At 58.2% G+C, this 26,618-nt stretch overlaps 2 protein-coding genes across 2 annotated transcripts; both read right to left on the bottom strand.

The window, feature by feature from the left end:
• Positions 1-3,614: 3,614 nt before the first annotated feature.
• LOC125321062 (Schwann cell myelin protein-like) lies at positions 3,615-19,327 on the bottom strand. The gene is made up of 14 exons (XM_048293464.1): positions 19,267-19,327; positions 18,333-18,398; positions 17,176-17,385; positions 16,733-16,808; positions 15,666-16,012; positions 13,980-14,240; positions 12,964-13,226; positions 8,815-9,106; positions 7,538-7,634; positions 5,970-6,046; positions 4,467-4,659; positions 4,277-4,425; positions 4,170-4,192; positions 3,615-4,108 (listed from the first exon to the last, which is right to left on the bottom strand). Exons 1-14 carry the CDS (start codon positions 19,325-19,327, stop codon positions 3,695-3,697), a joined length of 2,529 nt encoding a protein of 842 aa, XP_048149421.1. The 3' UTR covers positions 3,615-3,694.
• Positions 19,328-19,627: 300 nt separating this feature from the next.
• LOC125321063 (Schwann cell myelin protein-like) lies at positions 19,628-26,185 on the bottom strand. The gene is made up of 2 exons (XM_048293465.1): positions 25,592-26,185; positions 19,628-19,948 (listed from the first exon to the last, which is right to left on the bottom strand). Exons 1-2 carry the CDS (start codon positions 26,046-26,048, stop codon positions 19,764-19,766), a joined length of 642 nt encoding a protein of 213 aa, XP_048149422.1. The 5' UTR covers positions 26,049-26,185; the 3' UTR covers positions 19,628-19,763.
• Positions 26,186-26,618: the final 433 nt, after the last annotated feature.

Below are 26,618 nucleotides of genomic sequence, written 5' to 3'. Positions count from 1 at the left end.
TAAAAGAGGGGAAATTGGGAAAAATTGGGGAGTTGTGGAGGGGAGAATGGGGGGGAAAGAGGGGAAATTGGGAGAAATTGGGGGGGAATGGGGAAATTGGGGGGAAAAGAGGGGAAATTGGGAAAATTGGGGAGAAAAGAGGGGAAATTGGGAAAATTTGGAGTTGTGGAGGGGAGAATGGGGGGAAAGAGGGGAAATTGGGAAAATTGGGGAGAAAAGAGGGGAAATTGGGAAAATTGGGGAGTTGTGGAGGGGAGAATGGGGGAAAAGAGGGGAAATTGGGAGAAATTGGGGAGAAAAGAGGGGAAATTGGGGGGAAAAGAGGGGAAATTGGGAAAAATTGGGGAGTTGTGGAGGGGAGAATGGGGGAAAAGAGGGGAAATTGGGAGAAATGGGGGAGAAAAGAGGGGAAATTGGGAAAATTGGGAGTTGTGGAGGGGGAGAATGGGGGGAAAGAGGGGAAATTGGGAGAAATTGGGGAGAAAAGAGGGGAAATTGGGAAAAATTGGGGAGTTGTGGAGGGGAGAATGGGGGAAAAGAGGGGAAATTGGGAGAAATGGGGGAAAAGGGGAAATTGGGGAGTTCTGGAGGGGAAAATGGGGAGAAAAGAGGGGAAATTGGGAAAATTGGGAGAAAAGAGGGGGGAAAGGGGGAAATTGGGGAGAAAAGAGGGGAAATTGGGAAAATTGGGAGTTGTGGAGGGGAGAATGGGGGGAAAGAGGGGAAATTGGGAGAAATTGGGGAGAAAAGAGGGGAAATTGGGAAAATTGGGAGTTGTGGAGGGGAGAATGGGGGGAAAGAGGGGAAATTGGGAGAATTGGGGAGAAAAGAGGGGAAATTGGGAAAATTGGGAGTTGCGGAGGGGAAAACGGGGAGAAAAGAGGGGAAATTGGGAGAAAAGAGGGAAAATGGGGAGAAATGGGGGAAAAGGGGAAATTGGGGAGAAAAGAGGGGAAAATGGGGAGTTCTGGAGGGGAGAATGGGGGGGAAAGAGGGGAAATTGGGAAAATTGGGGGAGGAATGGGGAAATTGGGGGGAAAAGAGGGGAAATTGGGAAAAATTGGGGAGTTGTGGAGGGGAGAATGGGGGAAAAGAGGGGAAATTGGGAGAAATTGGGGAGAAAAGAGGGGAAATTGGGAAAATTGGGAGTTGTGGAGGGGAGAATGGGGGGAAAGAGGGGAAATTGGGAAAATTGGGAGTTGCGGAGGGGAAAACGGGGAGAAAAGAGGGGAAATTGGGAGAAAAGAGGGGAAAATGGGGAGAAATGGGGGAAAAGGGGAAATTGGGGAGAAAAGAGGGGAAATTGGGGAGTTCTGGAGGGGAGAATGGGGGGGAAAGAGGGGAAATTGGGAAAATTGGGGGAGGAATGGGGAAATTGGGGGGAAAAGAGGGGAAATTGGGAAAAATTGGGGAGTTGTGGAGGGGAGAATGGGGGGAAAGAGGGGAAATTGGGAGAAATTGGGGAGAAAAGAGGGGAAATTGGGAAAATTGGGAGTTGCGGAGGGGGAAAACGGGGAGAAAAGAGGGGAAATTGGGAGAAAAGAGGGAAAATGGGGAGAAATGGGGGAAAAGGGGAAATTGGGGAGAAAAGAGGGGAAATTGGGGAGTTCTGGAGGGGAGAATGGGGGGGAAAGAGGGGAAATTGGGAAAATTGGGGGGGGGAATGGGGAAATTGGGGGGAAAAGAGGGGAAATTGGGAAAAATTGGGGAGTTGTGGAGGGGAGAATGGGGGGAAAGAGGGGAAATTGGGAGAAATTGGGGAGAAAAGAGGGGAAATTGGGAAAATTGGGAGTTGCGGAGGGGGAAAACGGGGAGAAAAGAGGGGAAATTGGGAAAATTGGGAGTTGCGGAGGGGAAAACGGGGAGAAAAGAGGGGAAATTGGGAGAAAAGAGGGGAAAATGGGGAGTTCTGGAGGAGAGAATGGGGGGGGAAAGAGGGGAAATGGGGAAAATTGGGGGGGAATGGGGAAATTGGGGAGAAAAGAGGGGAAATTGGGAGAAATTGGGGAGTTGTGGAGGGGAGAATGGGAGAAAAGAGGGGAAATTGGGAAAATTGGGGAGAAAAGAGGGGAAATTGGGAAAATTGGGGAGAAAAGAGGGGAAAACAGGAAAATTGGGAGTTCTGGACGGGAAAACGGGGAGAAGGAGGGAAATTGGGGAGAAAAGAGGGGAAATTGGGAAAATTAGGAGAAAAGGGGGGAAAAGGGGAAATTGGGAGAAAAGAGGGGAAAACAGGAAAATTGGGAGTTCTGGACAGGAAAATGGGGAGAAAAGAGGGGGTGAAAAGGGAAATTGGGGAGGAAAGAGGGGAAATTGGGAGAAAAGAGGGGGGAAAAGGGGAAATTGGGGAGAAAAGAGGGGAAAATGGGAAAATTGGGGAGTTCTGGAGGGGAAAATGGGGGAAAAAGAGGGGAAAATGGGGAAATTGGGGGGGAAAACGGGGAGAAAAGAGGGAAAATTGGGAGAAAAGATGGAAAATGGGGAGAAATGGGGGGAAATTGGGGAAATCGGGGAAAACTGGGGGGAAAAGGGGGAAAATTGGGGAAAAAGGGGAAGAAAAGTGGGGGAAAAAGGGGAAAAATTGGGGGGAAAAAAGGGGGAAAATTGGGGGGGAAAGGGGAAAAAGTGGGGGAAAAAAGGGGAAAATTGGGGAATTGGAGCGGGAAATAGAGGAGGAAAATCCCGGTGGAATTGGGAAATGTTGGGAAAAAGCCGGAAAAAAAGCGCCGGGGGCAGCCCCAGAAACCCCCAGAAAGTCCCGGAAACTCCCAAAAATGCCCAAAAAAAATCCCGCCAAAAACCCCCCCGAAAATGAGAAAAAAGAATCTCCCAAAAAATCCCAAAATTTCCACAAAATAAATTCTTTAAAAACCAAAAAAAAATCCCCAAAAAATCCCCCCCCCCAAAATTTCCTTCAATTTTCACCCCAAAAAAATTCAGAAAAAAGGAAATGCCCCAAAATTCCCCCCCCCAAAAAATCACCCCCAAAATCCCCCAAATTTCCCCAAAATCCCCCCCAAAAACATCCCGGAGAAAATCCCTCCAAAATCTCCCAAAAATATCCCGCAAAAAACTCCCCCGAGAACCTCAAAATAACCCCCAAAAAATCCCCAAAATTCCCAAAAATGTCCCCAAAAATTCCCCCAGAATTTCCAAAATTCCCAACATAGCCCCAAAAAAATCCCCCAAAATTTCCCCAAAAAATCCCCCCAAAATTCCCAAAAATATCCCAAAAATTCCCAAAAAAATCCCCCAAAATTCCCAAAAAATAATTTTAAAAGTCCCCCAAAATTCCCAAAAAAATACCCTGAAAACCCAAAAAATATCCCCAAAAGTCCCCCAAAATTCCCAAAAAATAATAATAAAAAAATCCCCCAAAATTCAAAAAAATCTCCCCCAAAATTCCCAAAATATTCCCAAAAAATCCCCCAAAATTCCAAAAATATCCCCAAAATAATCCCGCCAAAATTCCCCAAAAAATCCCCCAAAATTCCCAAAAAAATCCCCCCAAAATTCCCAAAAAATCCCCCCAAGCCCCAAAATTCTTTAAAAATCCCCCAAAATTCCCCAAAAAATCCCTCAAACCCTCAAAATCCCCAAAAATCCCCAAAAAATCCCCCCAAATCCCCCCAAATGGGCCCCAGGAGCCCCTTGGGGCACGTCCGGTTTATTGGGGGGGGGGGGGGGGGGGGTGTCAAAGGTCACGGCGGGGGGCGTTAATGAGGGGCAATAAATAATTAACGACGGAGGGGGCGGGGCCTGCCCGGAGGGGCGGGGTGGGCGTGGCCAGGAGGGAGTGGGCGTGGCCAGGGTGATGTGGGCGTGGCCTGAATATGGTAGGCGTGGCCAGGGTGATGTGGCCGTGGCCACTGACAGGTGGGCGTGGCCAGGATATGAGCGTGGCCATTGACAGGTGGGCGTGGCCAGGAGGGAGTGGGCGTGGCCATAAGAAGATGGGCGTGGCCAGTGGAGGGGTGAGCATGGCCAGGAGGGAGTGGGCGTGGCCAATGGAGGGGTGGGCGTGGTCAGCGGAGGGGTGGGCGTGGTCAGCGGAGGGAGTGGGCGTGACCACGATTGGGGTGGGCGTGGCCATGAGGGAGTGGGCGTGTCCAGGATCGGCCGGGCGTGGCCAGAAGGCTGCGGGGCGTGGCCAGGCTGGGATGGGCGTGGCCAGGAACAGGTGGGCGTGGCCTGGATTTGGTGGCACGTGGTCCGGATCGGGTGGGCGTGGCCAATGGAGGGGTGGGCGTGGCCAATGGCGGGGGTGGCCAAGGTCAGGATGGGGTGGGCGTGGTCAAGAGCAGATGGGTGTGGCCAGGAACAAGTGGGCGTGGCCAGTACCAGGTGGGCGTGGCCACGAGGGTGTGGGCGTGGTCAGGGTCAGGTGGGCGTGGCCAGGACCAGGTGGGCGTGGCCAGGATGGGGACGAGCACATCCAGAAGGGAGTGGGCGTGGCCAGGACCGGGGTGGGCGTGGCCAGGCCCGGGTGGGCGTTGTCCCGGTGGGCGTGGTCACTTGACGCGGATCTCGGCGTACTCCGGGGGCTCCTCGGGGGGGCCCCGCGGGCTCTTGGGGGGAGGGGCGGGCTCGGGGGGCGGCCCCCGGCCCCTCCCCCACCCCCAGCGCCCAGCGCCCCACGGCCCCGCGCAGCCACCGCGCCTGGGGGGGGAGGGGCGGGGGCACCCGGGGGTCACCCGGGGGTCACCTGGAGGTCACCTGGAGGCCACCCCTCCAGACCCCCCCAGGTGCCCCCCACTCCCCCCAGATACCCCCAGACCCCCGCCAGGTACCCCCAGACACCCCCAGGTGCCCCCAGACACCCCCAGGTGCCCCCCAGATACCCCCAAGGTGTGCCCAGATGTTCCCAGGTGTGCCCAGTAGTGGCCCAGCTGCCCCCAGGTACCCTCAGGTGCCCCCAGACCCCCCCCCAGATACCCCCAGACACCCCCAGGTGCCCCCAGATCCCCCCAGGTGTGCCCAGTAGTGACCCAGGTGCCCCCAGGTACCCCCCAGGTGCCCCCCAGGTACCCCCAGGTACCCCCAGGTGCCCCCTAGAGCCCCCCAGGTGCCCCCCAGGTGCCCTCCAGAACCCCCCCAGGTACCCCCAGGTGTGCCCAGTAGTGGCCCAGGTGTCCCCCAGATCCCTCCAGGTGCCCCCAGGTACCCCCCAGGTACCCCCCAGGTACCCCCAGGTGTGCCCAGATGTCCCCAGGTGCCCCCCAGGTGTCCCCCAGGTGTCCCCAGGTGCCCCCCAGATACCCCCAGGTGCCCCCCACTCCCCCCAGATACCCCCAGGTGCCCCCAGATGCCCTCAGGTGTGCCCAGATCCCCCCAGGTGTGCCCAGTAGTGGCCCAGGTGCCCCCAGCTACCCCCCAGGTGCCCCCCAGGTACCCCCAGACCCCCCAGGTACCCCCTAGAGCCCCCCAGGTGCCCCCCAGGTGCCCTCCAGAACCCCCCCAGGTACCCCCAGGTGTGCCCAGTAGTGGCCCAGGTGTCCCCCAGATCCCCCCAGGTGTGCCCAGATGTCCCCAGGTGTGCCCAGTAGTGGCCCAAGTGGCCCCAGGTGCCCCCCAGGTGCCCCCCAAACCCCTCCAGATCCCCCCAGATCCCCCAGGAGCCCCCCAGACCCCCCCAGGTACCCCCCAGGTGCCGCCCAAACCCCTCCAGACCCCCCCAGATCCCCCAGGAGCCCCCCAGATCCCCCAGGTACCCCCCAGGTGCCGCCCAAACCCCTCCAGACCCCCCCAGATCCCCCAGGAGCCCCCCAGATCCCCCAGGTACCCCCCAGGTGCCCCCCAGAACCCTCCAGGCCCCCCCAGGATCCCCCAAACCCCCCCAGCCACCGCGCCTGGGGGGGAGGGGCGAGGTCACCCCGGGGTCACCCCGGGGTCACCCAGGGGTCACCTGGAGCTCGCCCCCGCCCCCCCCCCCCCCCAAAAAAAGGGACCCCTCCCCCACCCCCCCTCACCTGCAGTGGGCGTGGCTCCGGCTCGCGCCCCCCCCGCCGGGGTCACCGGGGTCACCTCGGGGCTTCCCGCCGCCTTCCTGCAGGGGCGGGGCCTCGTCACCTTTGACCCCGGCCCACGCCCAAATCCTGACCCCCCCCCCCCACCCCCCCCCGTGGGCGGGGCTTGGAGGGGGCGTGGCCTAAATGGGTGTGGTCTCTATAGGTGGGCGTGGCCTCCAAGTGGGCGTGGCCTGAATGGGGGTGTGGCCTCTGTGATGGGCGTGGCCTAAATGGGTGTGGCTTCTAGAGGTGGGTGTGGCTTTTCCCAAGTGGGCGTGGCCTCCCGGAGGCGCTCATTGGTTGGTCCTCCAGGTGGGCGTGGCCTAAACGGGGGTGGCGCCCTCGGGGCGTGGCTTCAAAGCGGGTGCGGCCTCAGAGTGGGCGTGGCCTAAATGGGGGGGTCTCCTTATAGTGGGCGTGGCTTCACAGAGGTGATAATTGGTTCCTCCCACGTGGGCGTGGCCTAAATGGGGCGGGGGCTCTGTGGTGGGCGTGGCCTACAAGTGGGCGTGGCCTAAATGGGTGTGGGTCGCGGGGGCGTGGCTTCCAAGTGGGGCGTGGCCTCCCCCGATGTGCTCATTGGTTCCTCCCCCGGTGGGCATGGCCTAATCAGGGGTGTGGTCGCTGGGGGGGGGGGGGGTGTTCCAAGGGGGCGTGGCCTAAATGGGCGTGTGCTCATAATGGGCGTGGCTTAAAGCAGGCGTGGCCTCCACCCCCCCCCCCCCCATTGATTCATTGGTTGTTCCCCCCAGGTGGGCGTGGCCTAAAGGGGGTGTGACCTCTTGATGTGGGCGTGTCTTCAAGTGGGCGTGGCCTATCTGGGCGTGGCTTCTGAAGGGGGCGTGGCCTATCTGGGCGTGGTTTAAAACGGGGGTGGTGACCTCTTGGGGTGGGCGTGGCCTAAACGGGCGTGGTCTGGGTGGGCGTGGCCTAAACGGGGTGTGGCCTGTCTGGGCGTGGCTTAAACGGGGTGTGACCTCTTGAGGTGGGTGTGGCTTCAAGTGGGCGTGGCCTAAACGGGGTGTGGCCTTTTTGGGGTGGGTGTGGCCTCAACTGGGTGTGGCGTAAACGGGCGTGGCCTATCTGGGCGTGACATCTCAGGGTGGGCGTGGCTTTTCAAGTGGGCGTGGCCTAAACGGGGCGTGGCCTCCCATTGGGCGTGGCTTAAACCGGGTGCGGCCTATCTGGGCGTGGCTTAAATGGGGTGTGACCTCTTGAGGTGGGTGTGGCTTAAAGTGGGCGTGGCCTAAATGGGGTGTGGCCTATCTGTGTGTGGCATCTCAGGCTGGGCGTGGTTTCTTAAGTGGGCGTGGTCTAAACGGGGCGTGGCTTAAATGGGGTGTGACTCTCGGGTGGGCGTGGCTTCAAGTGGGCGTGGCCTAAACGGGGTGTGGCCTATCTGGGTGGGCGTGGCCTCCCAGTGGGCGTGGCCTCCCCGCCATCCCCCTCCCCCTCCCCCCCCCATCCCAGGCCCTCCTCAGGTGGGCGTGGCCCCCCGGTGGGCGTGGCCGGCGGGGGGCGGGGCTCACTTGCGGCGGCTCTGGCTGACGTAGCAGACGAGGGCGATGACCACGGCGAAAGCCACCACGGCCCCGACCGGGCCCACCTTGGCCCACACTAGCCCGGCTGGGGGAGGGGCACACGGGGGGGGGTGGGGGAGGGGCAGCGTCAGCGGCACGGGCTGGGGGAGGGGCTGGCACCGAGCCGTGGCTATCGCCACGCTCGCCACGCTCGCCACGCCCCCAGCCCCACCCCCTGCTGGGGGGGGGGGGGCAGAGGTGGCACCGATGGCCCGCAGGGACAGCGCCCAGGTGTGCCCAGGTGTGCCCAGGTGTGCCCCAGGTGACCTCAGGTGGCCCCCAGACCCCCCCAGGTGTGCCCAGTAGTGGCCCAGGTGTCCCCCCGGTGCCCCCAGACCCCCCCAGGTGCCCCCCAGACCCCTCAGGTGCCCCCCAGGTGCCCCCACACCCCCCCAGGTACCCCCCAGGTGTGCCCAGTAGTGGGTCCAGGTGCCCCCCAGGTGCGCCCAGGTGCCCCCCAGACCCCCCCAGCTGCCCTCCAAGACCCTCCCTGGTGCCCCCCAGACCCCTCCAGACCCCCCCAGGTGCCCCCCAGACCCCCTCAGATGCCCCCCAGACCCCCCCCAGACCCCCCCCAGGGCCCCCCCCAGGCCCCCCAGGTGCCCCCAGACCCCCCCCAGGTACCCCCCAGGTGTGCCCAGACCTCCCCAGCTGCCTCCCAGACCCGCCCAGGTGCCCCAAGACCCCCCCAGGTGCCCCCCAGACCCCCCAGAACCCCCCAGGTACCCCCCAGATGTGCCCAGTAGTTGTCCAGGTGCCCCCCAGGTGCCCCCCAGACCCCCCCAGCTGCTCCCCAGACCCCCCCAGACCCCCCCCAGGTGCCCCCCAGACCCTCTCAGGACCCCGCCAGGTACCCCCCGACCCCCCCAGGTGCCCCCCCAGGTACCCCCAGACCCCCCCAGGTGCCCCCCAGGTACCCCCAGGTGCCCCCCAGACCCCCCCAGAGCCCCCCAGACCCTCTCAGACCCCGCCAGATGCCCCCCGGACCCCCCCAGACCCCCCAGGTACTCCCCAGGTGCCCCCCAGGTACCCCCAGACCCCCCGAAGTGCCCCCCAGGTGCCCCCCAGGTACCCCCAGACCCCCCCAGGCACCCCCCAGATGCCCCCCAGACCCCCCAGATGCCCCCCAAGTACCCCCAGACCCCCCGAGGTGCCCCCCAGGTACCCCCAGGTACCCCCCAGACCCCCCCAGGTGCCCCCCAGGTACCCCCAGGTGTGCCCCTCACCCGGGTGGTGGAAGCGCAGCTGTGCCCGCGCTGCCCCGTGCCCGTTGCGGGCCGCGCACACCACGGCGAGCCGGGGCTCGAGGCTCCCGCGCAGCGTCAGCACCCCCGACACGGCCCCGGAGCCCCCCGGGCCAGTCAGGGCGAAGTCGCGGTGGCCCTCGGCCACGGTGGCGTTCAGCGAGGGCAGCTCGAAAGCCACCGAGGGCGGCGGCACCGCCACGGCCGCGCACACGCAGCGAGCGCCGTCCCCGGCCGGGGCACAGCGGGACTCGGGCAGCAGCAACCGGGGGGTCTGCGGGGGCACCGGGGGGGGGGGGTCAGGGGCAAAAAAGGGCACCCGGGACCCCCCAAATGGCACCGGGGGAGCCAAAAAGGGCACCCGGGACCCCCCAAATGGCACCGGGGGCACAGCGGGACTCGGGCAGCAGCACCGGGGGGTCTGCGGGGGCACCGGGGGGGGGGGTCAGGGGCAAAAAAGGGCACCCGGGACCCCCCAAATGGCACCGGGGGAGCCAAAAAGGGCAGCCCGGGACCCCCCAAATGGCACCGGGGGGAGCCAAAAAGGGCACCCGAGATCCCCCAAATGGCACCGGGGGCACAGCGGGACTCGGGCAGCAGCACCGGGGGGTCTGCGGGGGCACCGGGGCAGGGGGTTAGGGGGGAGATGACCCCAAAAAGGGCACCCGGGACCCCCCAAATGGCACCGGGGAGTCTGCGGGGGGCACCGGGGGAGGGGGGTCAGGGGGGAGATAACCCCAAAAAAGGGCACCCGAGACCCCCCAAATGGCACTGGGGGAGCCAAAAAAGGGACCCGGGACCCCCCAAATGGCACTGGGGGAGCCAAAAAAGGGCACCCGGGACCCCCGAAATGGCACTGGGGGAGCCAAAAAGGGCACCCGGGACCCCCGAAATGGCACTGGGGGGGACAGGGGGGCATCAGGGGCACAGCGGGACTCGGGCAGCAGGGGTCTGCGGGGGCACCGGGGCAGGGGGGGTTAGGGGGGAGATGACCCCAAAAAAGGGCACCTGGGACCCCCCAAATGGCACCGGGGGGTCTGCGGGGGCACCGGAGGGGGGGGGGTTAGGGGGGAGATGACCCCAAAAAAGGGCACCCGGGACCCCCCAAATGGCACCGGGGGAGCCAAAAAGGCACCCGGGACCCCCGAAATGGCATCGGGGGAGGGGGGTTAGGGGGGTGCCAGGGGGGTACAGGGGGGATAACCCCAAAAAAGGGCACCCGAGACCCCCCAAATGGCACCGGGGGAGCCAAAAAGGGACCCCGGGACCCCCCAAATGACACCGGGGGGGACAGGGGGGGCATCAGGGGGGGAGTTAGGGGGATACAGGGGGAGATAACCCCAAAAAAGGGACCCGGGACCCCCAAAATGGCACCCAGGGGGTCTGCGGGGGCACCGGGGGGAGGTTAGGGGGGAGATAACCCCAAAAAAGGGCACCCCGGGACCCCCAAAATCCCTGTTTTTTCCCCTAAAATCCCCTTTTTCCTCCCCAAACCCCCATTTTTCATCCCCCAAATCCCCTTTCTTTCCCTTTTTTTCCCCCCCAAATCCCCCTTTTTCCCCCCAAACCCCACACTCCACGCTGACGTTGAAGGCCAGGCTGCTCTCACCGTCCTTTATCCCCCCAAAATCCCCTTTTTTTCCCCCAAATCCCCCTTTTTCCCCCAAACCCACACTCCACGCTGACGTTGAAGGCCAGGCTGCTCTCGCTGTGCTTTATCCTCCCCAAAATCCCTTTTTTTCCCCAAAATCCCCTTTTTTGTCCCCTTTTTCCCTCCAAACTCCCCGTTTCTTCCCCCAAAAGCCCCTTTTTCCCCCATTTTTCATCCCCAAAACCCCCCTTTTTTCTTCCCCAAACCCCCATTTTTTCCCCAAAATCCCCCTTTTTCCCCCAAAAAAAAAACCCCCTAAATCCCCTTTTTCCTCCCCAAACCCCCCTTTTTTTCCCCAAACATCCCCCTACATCCCCTTTTTTCCCCCTTTTTTTAACCCCAAAACCCCCCAAAATCCCCATTTTTCCCCCCAAACCCCCATTTTTTCATCCCCAAAATCCCCTTTTTTCCCCATTATTTCCCCCAAATCCCCCTTTTTCCCCCCCAAACCCACACTCCACGCTGACGTTGAAGGCCAGGCTGCTCTCGCCGTGCTTTATCCCCCCAAAATCCCCCTTTTTCCCCTTTTTTCCCTGAACTCTCCATTTTTTTCCCCCCAAATCCCCATTTTTTTTCCCCAAAATCCCCTTTTTTTTCCCCCAAATCCCCCTTTTTTCCCCCCAAACCCACACTCCACGCTGACGTTGAAGGCCAGGCTGCTCTCGCCGTGCTTTAGCCCCCCAAAATCCCCCTTTTTCCCCCTTTTTTTTCCCCCTAAACTCTCCATTTTTTTTCCCCCCAAATCCCCATTTTTTTCCCAAAATCCCCTTTTTTTCCCCCAAATCCCCCTTTTTCCCCCAAACCCACACTCCACGCTGACGTTGAAGGCCAGGCTGCTCTCGCTGTGCTTTATCCTCCCCAAAATCCCTTTTTTTCCCCCAAAATCCCCTTTTTTGTCCCCTTTTTCCCTCCAAACTCCCCGTTTCTTCCCCCAAAAGCCCCCTTTTTCCCCCATTTTTCATCCCCAAAACCCCCCTTTTTTCTTCCCCAAACCCCCATTTTTCCCCAAAAATCCCCCTTTTTTCCCCAAAAAAACCCCCTAAATCCCCTTTTTTCCTCCCCAAACCCCCCTTTTTTTCCCCCAAACATCCCCCTACATCCCCTTTTTTCCCCCTTTTTTTAACCCCAAAACCCCCCAAAATCCCCATTTTTCCCCCAAACCCCCCATTTTTCATCCCCAAAATCCCCTTTTTTTCCCCATTATTTCCCCCAAATCCCCCTTTTTCCCCCCAAACCCACACTCCACGCTGACGTTGAAGGCCAGGCTGCTCTCGCCGTGCTTTATCCCCCCAAAATCCCCCTTTTTCCCTTTTCTTTTTCCCCTGAACTCTCCATTTTTTTTCCCCCCAAATCCCCATTTTTTTCCCAAAATCCCCTTTTTTTCCCCCAAATCCCCCTTTTTCCCCCCAAACCCACCACTCCACGCTGACGTTGAAGGCCAGGCTGCTCTCGCCGTGCTTTAGCCCCCCAAAATCCCCCTTTTTCCCCTTTTTTTCCCCTAAACTCTCCATTTTTTTCCCCCCAAATCCCCATTTTTTTTCCCAAAATCCCCTTTTTTTCCCCCAAATCCCCCTTTTTTCCCCCCAAACCCACACTCCACGCTGACGTTGAAGGCCAGGCTGCTCTCAGCCGTGCTTTATCCCCCCAAAATCCCCCTTTTTTCCCCCCTTTTCTTTTCCCCTGAACTCTCCATTTTTTTTCCCCCCAAATCCCCATTTTTTCCCAAAATCCCCTTTTTTTCCCCCAAATCCCCCTTTTTCCCCCCAAACCCACACTCCACGCTGACGTTGAAGGCCAGGCTGCTCTCACCGTCCTTTATCCCCCCAAAATCCCCTTTTTTTTCCCCCAAATCCCCCTTTTTCCCCCCAAACCCACACTCCACGCTGACGTTGAAGGCCAGGCTGCTCTCGCTGTGCTTTATCCTCCCCAAAATCCCTTTTTTTCCCCAAAATCCCCTTTTTTGTCCCCTTTTTTCCCTCCAAACTCCCCGTTTCTTCCCCCAAAAGCCCCCTTTTTCCCCCATTTTTCATCCCCAAAACCCCCCTTTTTTCTTCCCCAAACCCCCATTTTTCCCCAAAATCCCTTTTCTCCCCCAAAAAAACCCCCTAAATCCCCTTTTTCCTCCCCAAACCCCCCTTTTTTTCCCCCAAACATCCCCCTACATCCCCTTTTTTTCCCCCTTTTTTAACCCCAAAACCCCCCCAAAATCCCCATTTTTCCCCCCAAACCCCCATTTTTCATCCCCAAAATCCCCTTTTTTTCCCCATTATTTCCCCCAAATCCCCCTTTTTCCCCCCAAACCCACACTCCACGCTGACGTTGAAGGCCAGGCTGCTCTCGCCGTGCTTTAGCCCCCCCAAAATCCCCCTTTTTTCCCCTTTTTTCCCCTAAACTCTCCATTTTTTTCCCCCCAAATCCCATTTTTTCCCAAAATCCCCCTTTTTTTCCCCCAAATCCCCCTTTTTCCCCCCCAAACCCACACTCCACGGTGACGTTGAAGGCCAGGCTGCTCTCGCCGTGCTGGTTCTCTCGGCGCGGCACAGGTACTCCCCGGCGTCCTCGGGCGCGGCCGCCGCCACCTCCAGGCTCACGCGGGGCTCGTACACGGCCGTGGCCACCACTCGCCGCCCGCGGGCGAGCGTCACGATGGGCGCGGGGTGGCTCGAGGCGCCGCAGGTGAGGCTCAGCGGGTCCCCGGCCAGCACCCACAGCGAGCCGTTCAGCACCGGCGCCCGCGGCGCGTCTGCGGGGGGCGCGGGGGGCACCTCAGGTGTGCGCAGGTGTGACCCCAGGTGTGGCATTGGGTGTGGTACCGGTGTGCCCAGGTGAGCCCCAGGTGTGCCCCAGGTGTGCCCAGGTGTGCCCCAGGTGTGGCTCTGGATGTGGCCCCAGGTGTGCCCAGGTGTGCCCCAGGTGTGCCCAGGTGTGCCCCAGGTGTGCCCAGGTGAGCCCCAGGTGTGCCCCAGGTGTGCCCAGGTGAGCCCCAGGTGTGGCTCTGGATGTGGCCCCAGGTGTGCCCCGGTGAGCCCCAGGTGTGCCCCAGGTGTGCCCCAGGTGTGACGCCCGGTGCCCCCCAGGTGTGACCCCGATATCCCCCCCAGGTGCCCCCAGGTGCCCCCCAGGTACCCCCAAACCCTCCCAAACCCCCCCAGCTCCCCCCCAGGTGCCTCCAGACTCCCCCAAATCCCCCCAGGTACCCCCCAGGTGCCCCCAAACTCCCCCAGGTGCCCCCCAGGTACCCCCAAACCCTCCCAAACCCCCCCAGGTGCCCCCCAGGTGCCTCCAGACTCCCCCAAACCCCCCCAGGTACCCCCCAGGTGCCTCCAGATGCCCCCAAATCCCCCCCCAAACCCCCCAAACTCCCCAGGTGCCCCCCAGGTGCCTCCAGACGCCCCCAAATCCCCCCCAAACCTCCCAAACTCCCCCAGGTGCCCCCCAGGTGCCCCCCAGCTCCCCCCCAGGTACCCCCCCCCCCCCGCCCAGGTGCGTCTCTCACAGGCCACGTGCAGCTCGAGGCTCCGGTTGTGGCGGCCGTGCCGGTTCTCGGCCACGCAGGTGTAGGTGCCGCTGTCGCCGGGGCTCACCTGGGCCAGGTGCAGCGGCAGCGAGGTGGCCCCCGGCTCCTCGCGCAGCACCTGCGGCCCCCGGAACCACGAGAGCAGCGGGGGGGGGCGGCCCTCGGCCCAGCACCCCAAATCCACCGGGGACCCCTCCAGAGCCTCCCCGGGGCCCGACACCTCCAGCACCTGCGGCTCGTCTGGGGGGGGGGGGGAGAGGGGACAGGTGAGGGGGGAGGGGGCTCAGGTGAGGGGGGAGGGGCCGGGAGAAGCTCCCAGGAGCCCCCAGGAACCCCCCCCAGAACATCCCCCGGTGAGGGGGGAGGGGCTCAGGTACCCCCCAGGTGCCCTCCAGGTGTGCCCAGGATCCCCCAGGACCCCCCAGAACCTCCCCAGGTGAGCGGGGAGGGGCTCAGATACCCCCCAGGTGCCCTCCAGGTGTGCCCAGGTGCCCTCCAGGTGTCCCCAGGTCCCCTCTAGGTACCCCCCAGGTGTCCCCAGGTGCCCCCAGGACCCCCCAGAGCCTCCCCAGGACCTCCCCAGGTGAGCGGGGAAGGGCCAGGAACCCCCCAGGAGCCCCCAGAACATCCCCAGAAGCTCCCCAGGTGAGCGGGGAGGGGCTCAGGTGCGCCCAGCTGCGCCCAGGTGCCCTCTAGGTACCCCCCAGGTGCCCCCAGGACCCCCCAGAACCTCCCCAGGACCTCCCCAGGACCCCCCCCAGGTGAGTGGGGAGGGGCTCAGGTGCCCCCAGGTGCCCTCTAGGTACCCCCCAGGTGCCCTCCAGGTGCCCCCAGGACCCCCCAGGTGCGCTCAGGTGCCCCCAGGTGCCCTCTAGGTACCCCCCAGGTACCCCCCAGGTGCCCCCAGGACCCCCCAGAACCTCCCAGGACCCTCCAGAACATTCCCAGGACCCTCCAGGACCCCCCCCAGGTGAGCAGGGAGGGGCTCAGGTGAGGGGGAGGGGTCTGAGGGAGGGGCAGGAAGCAGCCAGGAGCCCCCAGGACCCCCCCCAGAAGCTCCTCAGGTGAGCGGGGAGGGGCTCAGGTGCCCCCCAGGTGCGCCCAGGTGCCCCCAGAACCTCCCCAGGTGAGCAGGGAAGGGCCAGGAACCCCCCAGGAGCCCCCAGGACACCCCAGGACCCCCCCAGGTGAGTGGGAAGGGGCTCAGGTGCCCCAGGTCCCCTCCAGGTGTGCCCAGGTGTGCCCCATTCCTCCCCAGGTGCCCCCAGCTCCCCTCCAGGTGCCCTCCAGGTGCCACCAGGTGCCCCCGAGGTGTGCCCAGCTCCCCTCCAGGTGCTCCCAGGTGCCCCCAGGTGCTCCCAGGTCCACTCCAGGTGCCCCCCAGCTGCCCCCAGGTGTGCCCAGGTGCCCCCAGGTGCCCCCAGCTCCCCTCCAGGTGCCCTCCAGGTGCCCCCAGGTGCCCTCCAGGTGCCCCCAGGTTGCCCCCAGCTCCCCTCCAGGTGCCCCCCAGGTGTGCCCAGGTGCCCCCCAGGTGTCCCCCAGGTGCCCTCCAGGTGCCCCCAGGTGCCCCCCAGCTGTGCCCAGGTGTGCCCAGGTGCCCCCAGGTGTCCCCCAGGTGCCCCCAGCTCCCCTCCAGCCGTACCCCCACCCCTCCCCCCCACTCACACTGCACATCCAGGGCCACTCCGGCGGCGAAGGCCAGGCTGGCGTTGGGCAGCGTCACCTGGCAGGTGACCCGGTGGCCACCGTCCTGGCGCCGCGGCCGGAAGCGCAGCCGGGCCACCACGGAGCCGGCGCCGGCCGCGTCCTCGCGCGACTCCCGCTCGGAAGCTTCTGGAAGCTCCTGGGCGCCCTCCCAGCGCACGCGGGGCCGGTGCCGGGGGCACGAGTCGGGCACGCGGCACCGCAGCTCGGCCACCGCGCCGGCCACCAGCTCCGGGGGCACCTCCAGCAGCGGCTCCTCTGCGCGGGGAGGGGGCAAAAGGGGGGCGTTAGGCAAAAAAATGGGGGGTTGGGGGGGTTAAATTGTCTTTTTTGTCCTCAAAATGGGGTCCTGGGGGGTTAAATCCCATTTTTTGTCAAAAGAATGGGGTCTTGGATGCTGAAATCCCCTTTTTTGTCCAAAAAAATGGGGTCTGGGTACCCAAAAAGGGCTTGTTTAGCCCCAAAAATGGGGTCTTGGATGCCTAAATCCCCTTCTTTGTCCTCAAAATGGGGTCTGGGTGTCCCAAAAAGGGCTTGTTTAGCCCCAAAAATGGGGTCTTGGATGCCTAAATCCCCTTCTTTGTCCAAAAAAATGGGGTCTGGATACCCAAAAATGGGGTCCAGACACCCAAATCCCCTCCTTACGCCCAAAAATGGCATCTGGGTACCCAAAAAGGCCTTGTTTAGCCAAAAAATGGAGTCTGGATATCCAAAAACCCCTTCTTTATCCCAAAATGGGGTCTTGGATGCCTAAATCCCCTTCTTTGTCCAAAAAATTAGGGTCTGGGTACCCAAAAAGGCCTTATTTAGCCCCAAAAATGGGGTCTTGGATGCTTAAATCCCCTTTTTTTGTCCCCAAAATGGGGTCTTGGATGCTGAAATCCCCTTCTTTATCCAAAAAAATGGGGTCTGGGTACCCAAAAAGGCCTCGTTTACCCCCAAAAACGGGGTCTGGATATCCAAAAACCCCTTCTTTATCCCCAAAATGGGGTCCTGGATCCCTAAATCCCCTTTTTTGTCCCCAAAACGAGTCGGGCACGCGGCACCGCAGCTCGGCCACCGCGCCGGCCACCAGCTCCGGGGGCACCTCCAGCAGCGGCTCCTCTGCGCGGGGAAGGGGCAAAAGGGGGGGCGTTAGGCAAAAAAATGGGGGGTTGGGGGGGTTAAATTGTCTTTTTTGTCCTCAAAATGGGGTCTTGGGGGGTTAAATCCCTTTCTTTAACCCCAAAAGGGGGTCTGAATACCCAAAAAGGGCTTGTTTAGCCCCAAAAATGGGGGTTGAGTGCCCCAAAAACCCGTTCTTCATCCCCAAAATGGGGTCTTGGATGCCTAAATCCCCTCCTTAGCCCCAAAAATGGGGTCTGGATACCCAAAAACTCTTCTTTATCCCCAAAATGGGGTCCTGGATGCCTAAATCCCCTTTTTTGTCCAAAAAAAATGGGGTCTGGGTACCCAAAAAGGCCTTGTTTACCCCCAAAAAATGGGGTCTGGATATCCAGAAACCCCTTCTTTATCCCCAAAATGGGGTCCTGGATCCCTAAATCCCCTTCTTTATCCCCAAAATGGGGTCCTGGATCCCTAAATCCCCTTTTTTGTCCCCAAAACGAGTCGGGCACGCGGCACCGCAGCTCGGCCACCGCGCCGGCCACCAGCTCCGGGGGCACCTCCAGCAGCGGCTCCTCTGCGCGGGGAGGGGGCAAAAGGGGGGCGTTAGGCAAAAAAAATGGGGGGTTGGGGGGGTTAAAATGTCTTTTTTGTCCTCAAAATGGGGTCCTGGGGGGTTAAATCCCATTTTTTGTCAAAAGAATGGGGTCTTGGATGCTGAAATCCCCTTTTTTGTCCAAAAAAATGGGGTCTGGGTACCCAAAAAGGGCTTGTTTAGCCCCAAAAATGGGGTCCTGGATACCCAAAAAGGGCTCATTTAGCCAAAAAATGGGGTCCTGGATGCCTAAATCCCCTTTTTTGTCCAAAAAAAACGGGTCTGGATACCCAAAAAGGCCTTGTTTAGCCAAAAAATGGGGTCCTGGATGCCTAAATCCCCTTTTTTATCCCCAAAATGGGGTCTTGGATGCCTAAATCCCCTTCTTTATCCTAAAAAATGGGGTCTGGGTACCCAAAAAGGCCTTGTTTAGCCCCAGAAATGGGGTCCAGACACCCAAATCCCCTCCTTATCCCAAAAAATGGGGTCTTGGATGCCGAAATCCCCTTTTCTGTCCAAAAAAATGGGGTCTTGGATGCCTAAATCCCCTTCTTTGTCCAAAAAAATGGGGTCTGGATACCCAAAAATGGGGTCCAGACACCCAAATCCCCTCCTTACGCCCAAAAATGGCATCTGGGTACCCAAAAATGCCTTGTTTAGCCCCAAAAATGGAGTCTGGATATCCAAAAACCCCTTCTTTATCCCCAAAATGGGGTCCTGGATCCCTAAATCCCCTTTTTTGTCCAAAAAAATGGGGTCTGGGTACCCAAAAAGGCCTTGTTTACCCCCAAAAACGGGGTCTGGATATCCAAAAACCCCTTCTTTATCCCCAAAATGGGGTCCTGGATCCCTAAATCCCCTTCTTTATCCCCAAAATGGGGTCCTGGATCCCTAAATCCCCTTTTTTGTCCCCAAAACGAGTCGGGCACGCGGCACCGCAGCTCGGCCACCCGCGCCGGCCACCAGCTCCGGGGGCACCTCCAGCAGCGGCTCCTCTGCGCGGGGAGGGGGCAAAAGGGGGGCGTTAGGCAAAAAAATGGGGGGTTGGGGGGGTTTAAATTGTCTTTTTTGTCCTCAAAATGGGGTCTTGGGGGGTTAAATCCCATTTTTTGTCAAAAGAATGGGGTCTTGGATGCTGAAATCCCCTTTTTTGTCCAAAAAAATGGGGTCTGGGTACCCAAAAAGGGCTTGTTTAGCCCCAAAAATGGGGTCCTGGATACCCAAAAAGGGCTCATTTAGCCAAAAAATGGGGTCCTGGATGCCTAAATCCCCTTTTTTGTCCAAAAAAAACGGGGTCTGGATACCCAAAAAGGCCTTGTTTAGCCAAAAAATGGGGTCCTGGATGCCTAAATCCCCTTTTTTATCCCCAAAATGGGGTCTTGGATGCCTAAATCCCCTTCTTTATCCTAAAAAATGGGGTCTGGGTACCCAAAAAGGCCTTGTTTAGCCCCAGAAATGGGGTCCAGACACCCAAATCCCCTCCTTATCCCCAAAAAATGGGGTCTTGGATGCCGAAATCCCCTTTTCTGTCCAAAAAATGGGGTCTTGGATGCCTAAATCCCCTTCTTTGTCCAAAAAAATGGGGTCTGGATACCCAAAAATGGGGTCCAGACACCCAAATCCCCTCCTTACGCCCAAAAATGGCATCTGGGTACCCAAAAATGCCTTGTTTAGCCCCAAAAATGGAGTCTGGATATCCAAAAACCCCTTCTTTATCCCCAAAATGGGGTCCTGGATCCCTAAATCCCCTTTTTTGTCCAAAAAAAATGGGGTCTGGGTACCCAAAAAGGCCTTGTTTACCCCCAAAAATGGGGTCTTGGGAGCCTAAATCCTTTCTTTATCCCAAAAATGGGGTCTGAATACCCAAAAGGGCTTGTTTAGCCCCAAAAATGGGGGTGGAGTGCCCCAAAAACCCGTTCTTCATCCCAAAATGGGGTCTTGGATGCCTAAATCCCCTCCTTAGCCCCAAAAATGGGGTCTGGATACCCAAAAACCTCTTCTTATCCCCAAAATGGGGTCCTGGATGCCTAAATCCCCTTTTTTGTCCAAAAAAATGGGGTCTGGGTACCCAAAAAGGCCCTTGTTTAGCCCCCAAAAATGGGGTCTGGATATCCAAAAACCCCTTCTTTATCCCCAAAATGGGGTCCTGGATCCCTAAATCCCCTTCTTTATCCCCAAAATGGGTCCTGGATCCCTAAATCCCCTTTTTTGTCCAAAAAAATGGGGTCTGGGTACCCAAAAAGGCCTTGTTTACCCCCAAAAATGGGGTCTGGATATCCAAAAACCCCTTCTTTATCCCCAAAATGGGGTCCTGGATCCCTAAATCCCCTTCTTTATCCCCAAAATGGGGTCCTGGATCCCTAAATCCCCTTCTTTATCCCCAAAATGGGGTCCTGGATCCCTAAATCCCCTTCTTTATCCCCAAAATGGGGTCCTGGATCCCTAAATCCCCTTTTTTGTCCCCAAAACGAGTCGGGCACGCGGCACCGCAGCTCGGCCACCGCGCCGGCCACCAGCTCCGGGGGCACCTCCAGCAGCGGCTCCTCTGCGCGGGGAGGGGGCAAAAGGGGGGCGTTAGGCAAAAAAATGGGGGGTTGGGGGGTTAAATTGTCTTTTTTGTCCTCAAAATGGGGTCTTGGGGGTTAAATCCCTTTCTTTAACCCCAAAATGGGGTCTGAATACCCAAAAAGGGCTTGTTTAGCCCCAAAAATGGGGGTTGAGTGCCCCAAAAACCCGTTCTTCATCCCAAAATGGGGTCTTGGATGCCTAAATCCCCTTCTTTATCCTAAAAAATGGGGTCTGGGTACCCAAAAAGGCCTTGTTTAGCCCCAGAAATGGGGTCCAGACACCCAAATCCCCTCCTTATCCCCAAAAAATGGGGTCTTGGATGCCGAAATCCCCTTTTCTGTCCAAAAAAATGGGGTCTTGGATGCCTAAATCCCCTTCTTTGTCCAAAAAAATGGGGTCTGGATACCCAAAAATGGGGTCCAGACACCCAAAATCCCCTCCTTACGCCCAAAAATGGCATCTGGGTACCCAAAAATGCCTTGTTTAGCCAAAAAATGGAGTCTAGATATCCAAAAACCCCTTCTTTATCCCCAAAATGGGGTCCTGGATCCCTAAATCCCCTTTTTTGTCCAAAAAAATGGGGTCTGGGTACCCAAAAAGGCCTTGTTTACCCCCAAAAATGGGGTCTTGGGCGCCTAAATCCCTTTCTTTAACCCCAAAATGGGGTCTGAATACCCAAAAAGGGCTTGTTTAGCCCCAAAAATGGGGGTGGAGTGCCCCAAAAACCCGTTCTTCATCCCAAAAATGGGGTCTTGGATGCCTAAATCCCCTCCTTAGCCCCAAAAATGGGGTCTGGATACCCAAAAACCTCTTCTTTATCCCCAAAATGGGGTCCTGGATGCCTAAATCCCCTTTTTTGTCCAAAAAAATGGGGTCTGGGTACCCAAAAAGGCCTTGTTTAGCCCCCAAAAATGGGGTCTGGATATCCAAAAACCCCTTCTTTATCCCCAAAATGGGTCCTGGATCCCTAAATCCCCTTCTTTATCCCCAAAATGGGGTCCTGGATCCCTAAATCCCCTTTTTTGTCCAAAAAAATGGGGTCTGGGTACCCAAAAAGGCCTTGTTTACCCCAAAAATGGGGTCTGGATATCCAAAAACCCCTTCTTTATCCCAAATGGGGTCCTGGATCCCTAAATCCCCTTCTTTATTCCCAAAATGGGGTCCTGGATCCCTAAATCCCCTTTTTTGTCCCCAAAATGGGGTCCTGGATCCCTAAATCCCCTTTTTTGTCCCCAAAACGAGTCGGGCACGCGGCACCGCAGCTCGGCCACCGCGCCGGCCCACAGCTCCGGGGGCACCTCCAGCAGCGGCTCCTCTGCGCGGGGAGGGGGCAAAAGGGGGGCGTTAGGCAAAAAAATGGGGGGTTGGGGGGGTTAAATTGTCTTTTTTGTCCTCAATAATGGGTCCTGGGGGGTTAAATCCCATTTTTTGTCCAAAAAAACGGGGTCTGGGTACCCAAAAAGGCCTTGTTTAGCCAAAAAATGGGGTCTTGGATGCCTAAATCCCCTTCTTTGTCCTCAAAATGGGGTCTGGGTGTCCCAAAAAGGACTTGTTTAGCCCCAAAAATGGGGTCTTGGATGCCTAAATCCCCTTCTTTGTACAAAAAAATGGGGTCTGGATACCCAAAAATGGGGTCCAGACACCCAAATCCCCTCCTTACGCCCAAAAATGGCATCTGGGTACCCAAAAAGGCCTTGTTTAGCCAAAAAATGGAGTCTGGATATCCAAAAACCCCTTCTTTATCCCAAAATGGGGTCTTGGATGCCTAAATCCCCTTCTTTGTCCAAAAAATTAGGGTCTGGGTACCCAAAAAGGCCTTATTTAGCCCCAAAAATGGGGTCTTGGATGCTTAAATCCCCTTTTTTTGTCCCCAAAATGGGGTCTTGGATGCCTAAATCCCCTTTTTTATCCCTAAAATGGGGTCTTGGATGCTGAAATCCCCTTCTTTATCCAAAAAAATGGGGTCTGGGTACCCAAAAAGGCCTCGTTTACCCCCAAAAACGGGGTCTGGATATCCAAAAACCCCTTCTTTATCCCCAAAATGGGGTCCTGGATCCCTAAATCCCCTTTTTTGTCCCAAAATGGGGTCTTGGGTGCCTAAATCCCCTTCTTTGTCCTCAAAATGGGGTCTGGGTGTCCCAAAAAGGGCTTGTTTATCCCCAAAAATGGGGTCTTGGATGCCTAAATCCCCTTTTTTGTCCAAAAAAATGGGGTCTGATACCCAAAAAGGGCTTGTTTAGCCCCAAAAATGGGGTCCTGGATACCCAAAAAGGCCTTGTTTAGCCAAAAAATGGGGTCCTGGATGCTTAAATCCCCTTTTTTGTCCGAAAAAATGGGGTCTGGGTACCCAAAAATGCGGTCCAGACACCCAAATCCCCTCCTTATGCCCAAAAATGGCGTCTGGGTACCCAAAAAGGCCTTGTTTAGCCCCAAAAATGGAGTCTGGATATCCAAAAACCCCTTCTTTATCCCCAAAATGGGGTCCTGGATGCCTAAATCCCCTTTTTTGTCCAAAAAATTAGGGTCTGGATACCCAAAAAGGCCTTGTTTAGCCCCAAAAATTGGGGTTGAGTGCCCCAAAAACCCGTTCTTCATCCCAAAAATGGGGTCTTGGATGCCTAAATCCCCTCCTTAGCCCCAAAAATGGGGTCTGGATACCCAAAAACCTCTTCTTTATCCCCAAAATGGGGTCCTGGATGCCTAAATCCCCTCCTTATCCCCATAAATGGGGTCTGGGTACCCAAAAAGGCCTTGTTTAGCCAAAAAATGGGGTTTTGGATACTTAAATCCCCTTTTTTATCCCTAAAATGGGGTCTTGGGTGCCTAAATCCCCTTCTTTATCCAAAAAATGGGGTCTGGGTACCCAAAAAGGCCTTGTTTAGCCCCCAAAAATGGGGTCTGGATATCCAGAAACCCCTTCTTTATCCCCAAAATGGGGTCCTGGATCCCTAAATCCCTTTTTTGTTCCCAAAATGGGGTCTTGGGTGCCTAAATCCCCTTCTTTGTCCTCAAATTGGGGTCTGGGTGTCCAAAAAGGGCTTGTTTATCCCCAAAAATGGGGTCTTGGATGCCTAAATCCCCTTTTTTGTCCAAAAAAATGGGGGTCTGGATACCCAAAAAGGGCTTGTTTAGCCCCAAAAATGGGGTCCTGGATACCCAAAAAGGCCTTGTTTAGCCAAAAATGGGGTCCTGGATGCTTAAATCCCCTTTTTTGTCCGAAAAAATGGGGTCTGGGTACCCAAAAATGGGGTCCAGACACCCAAATCCCCTCCTTATGCCAAAAATGGCGTCTGGGTACCCAAAAAGGCCTTGTTTAGCCCCCAAAAATGGGGTCTGGATATCCAGAAACCCCTTCTTTATCCCCAAAATGGGGTCCTGGATCCCTAAATCCCCTTCTTTATCCCCAAAATGGGGTCCTGGATCCCTAAATCCCCTTTTTTGTCCCCAAAATGGGGTCCTGGATGCCTAAATCCCCTTCTTTGTCCAAAAAAACCGGGGTCTGGATACCCAAAAAACGCCTTGTTTAGCCCCAAAATTGGGGTCCCACTCTTCCAGGAGCCCCAAAACCTCACTCCAAACCCCTTCAAACCCCCCAAATTTCCAGAAACCCCCCAAATTCCCCCAAAATCCACGCTCACCCAGCACCTCCAGCGTGGTGTGCTCCGAGGAGCTGCACTGCTTGTAGCCACCCAGGTGGCCACTGGGGCAACAACGACCCCCAAACCCCCCTTCCTATGACCCCAAACCTCCCGAAACACCCCAAAATTTCCCAAAACCCCCCAAATTCCCCCCAAAAACCCGCGCTCACCCAGCACCTCCAGCGTGGTGTGCTCCGAGGAGCTGCACTGCTTGTAGCCACCCAGGTGGCCACTGGGGCAACAACGACCCCCAAACCCCTTCCTATGACCCCAAACCTCCCCGAAACACCCCAAAATTTCCCAAAACCCCCCAAATTCCCCCAAAAACCCGCGCTCACCCAGCACCTCCAGCGTGGTGTGCTCCGAGGAGCTGCACTGCTTGTAGCCACCCCGGTGGCCACTGAGGCAACAACGACCCCCAAATCCCCCTCAAACAGCCCCAAAACACCCCAAAATTTCCGAAAAACCTCCTAAAATTTCCCAAAACACCCAAAATTTCCCAAAACCTCCCAAAATTTCCCAAAATCCCCCAAAAATCCACAGTCACCCAGCACCTCCAGCGTGGTGTGCTCCGAGGAGCTGCACTGCTTGTAGCCACCCAGGTGGCCACTGAGGCAACAACGACCCCCAAATCCCCTCCTGACACCTCAAAACACCCCAAAACCCCCAAAATTTCCCAAAACCCCCCAAATTCCCCCCAAAAACCCGCGCTCACCCAGCACCTCCAGCGTGGTGTGCTCCGAGGAGCTGCACTGCTTGTAGCCACCCAGGTGGCCACTGAGGCAACAACGACCCCCAAATCCCCCTCAAACAGCCCCAAAACACCCCAAAATTTCCGAAAAACCTCCTAAAATTTCCCAAAACACCCCAAAATTTCCCAAAACCTCCCAAAATTTCCCAAAATCCCCAAAAACCCGCGCTCACCCCAGCACCTCCAGCGTGGTGTGCTCCGAGAAGCTGCACTGCTTGTAGCCACCCAGGTGGCCACTGGGGCAACAACGACCCCCAAACCCCCTTCCTATGACCCCAAACCTCCCCGAAACACCCCAAAATTTCCCAAAACCCCCAAATTCCCCCCAAAAACCCGCGCTCACCCAGCACCTCCAGCGTGGTGTGCTCCGAGAAGCTGCACTGCTTGTAGCCACCCCGGTGGCCACTGAGGCAACAACGACCCCCAAATCCCCCTCAAACAGCCCCAAAACACCCCAAAATTTCCGAAAAACCTCCTAAAATTTCCCAAAACACCCCAAAATTTCCCAAAACCTCCCAAAATTTCCCAAAATCCCCAAAAAACCCGCGCTCACCCAGCACCTCCAGCGTGGTGTGCTCCGAGGAGCTGCACTGCTTGTAGCCACCCAGGTGGCCACTGAGGCAACAACGACCCCCAAATCCCCCTCCTGACACCTCAAAACACCCCAAAACCCCCCAAAATTCCCAAAACCCCCCAAATTCCCCCCAAAAACCCGCGCTCACCCAGCACCTCCAGCGTGGTGTGCTCCGAGGAGCTGCACTGCTTGTAGCCACCCAGGTGGCCACTGAGGCAACAACGACCCCAAATCCCCCTCAAACAGCCCCAAAACACCCCCAAAATTTCCGAAAAACCTCCTAAAATTTCCCAAAATCCCCAAAAACCCGCGCTCACCCAGCACCTCCAGCGTGGTGTGCTCCGAGAAGCTGCACTGCTTGTAGCCACCCCGGTGGCCACTGGGGCAACAACGACCCCCAAACCCCCTTCCTATGACCCCAAACCTCCCCGAAACACCCCAAAATTTCCCAAAACCCCCCAAATTCCCCCCAAAAACCCGCGCTCACCCAGCACCTCCAGCGTGGTGTGCTCCCGAGAAGCTGCACTGCTTGTAGCCACCCAGGTGGCCACTGGGGCAACAACGACCCCCAAACCCCCTCCTATGACCCCAAACCTCCCCGAAACACCCCAAAATTTCCCAAAACCCCCCAAATTCCCCCCAAAAACCCGCGCTCACCCAGCACCTCCAGCGTGGTGTGCTCCGAGAAGCTGTACTGGTTGTAGCCACCCAGGTCGCCCCTGAAGTAGTAGCGGCCGGCCAGCTCGGCGCTCAGCGGTGGCCCCAGCTCCAGCGAGCAGTCCCGGAGCCCCGGGTCGCCCACGAGCCGCGCGCGGCCAGCGAAGCTCTCGTGGACCGCGCCCGGGCGCGAGCGGGCGACCACGGGCGGGTAATTCTTGGGGTAGGGGCTACCAAAGTACCAGAGCCCCTGCACCGAGCCCGCCGCAGCTCCTCGGGGTAGCCAAAGCGGCAAGGGATGGCCACGCACGAGCCGGCCAGGCCGGCCACTGCCGGCGGCATCCAGGCGGCCCAGGAGGCGGCGGAGATGGCTGGGGGGTTTGGGGGGAAAAAGGGGGAAAATGGGAAAATTGAAAAAATGGGGAAAAAGGGGGAAAAAAGGGGAAATTTGGGTCATTTTAGGGGGATTTGGGGGGGATTTAGGGGGGATTTGGGAGTCCCGGAGCAGCCCAGGAGGAGCCTGAGACCCCTGGGAGTTTTGGGGTGAAAAAGGGGGAAAATGGGAAAATTGAGAAAAAGTAAGAAATTGGGGAAATGGGGAAAATGGGAAAATTGAAAAATGGGAAAAATGGGAAAATTTGGGTCATTTTAGGGGGACTAGGGGGGATTAGGGGGGATTTTGGGCGGATTTCGGGGGGATTTGAGGGGATTTTTGGGGGGATTTGGGGGGATTTTGGGGGATTTTGAGGGGATTTTTGGGGGGATTTAGGGGGGATTTTGGGGGGGATTAGGGGGGATTTTGGGGGGATTTTGGGGGCATTTCGGGGGAATTTAAGGGGATTTTGGGGGCATTTCGGGGGGATTTGGGGGGATTTGGGGTGATTTTGGGGGCATTTCGGGGGGATTTGAGGGGATTTTGGGGGATTTTGGGCGGATTTGGGCGGATTTTGGAGCGGGCGACCACGGGCGGGTAATTCTTGGGGTAGGGGCTACCAAAGTACCAGAGCCCCTGCACCGAGCCCGGCCG

This window comes from Corvus hawaiiensis, unplaced genomic scaffold (assembly GCF_020740725.1).
Source record: "Corvus hawaiiensis isolate bCorHaw1 unplaced genomic scaffold, bCorHaw1.pri.cur scaffold_332_ctg1, whole genome shotgun sequence".
Lineage (NCBI taxonomy): Eukaryota > Metazoa > Chordata > Aves > Passeriformes > Corvidae > Corvus > Corvus hawaiiensis.
The sequence above is the reverse complement of the archived record's forward strand: the minus strand, read 5'-3'. Positions and strand labels throughout refer to the sequence as shown.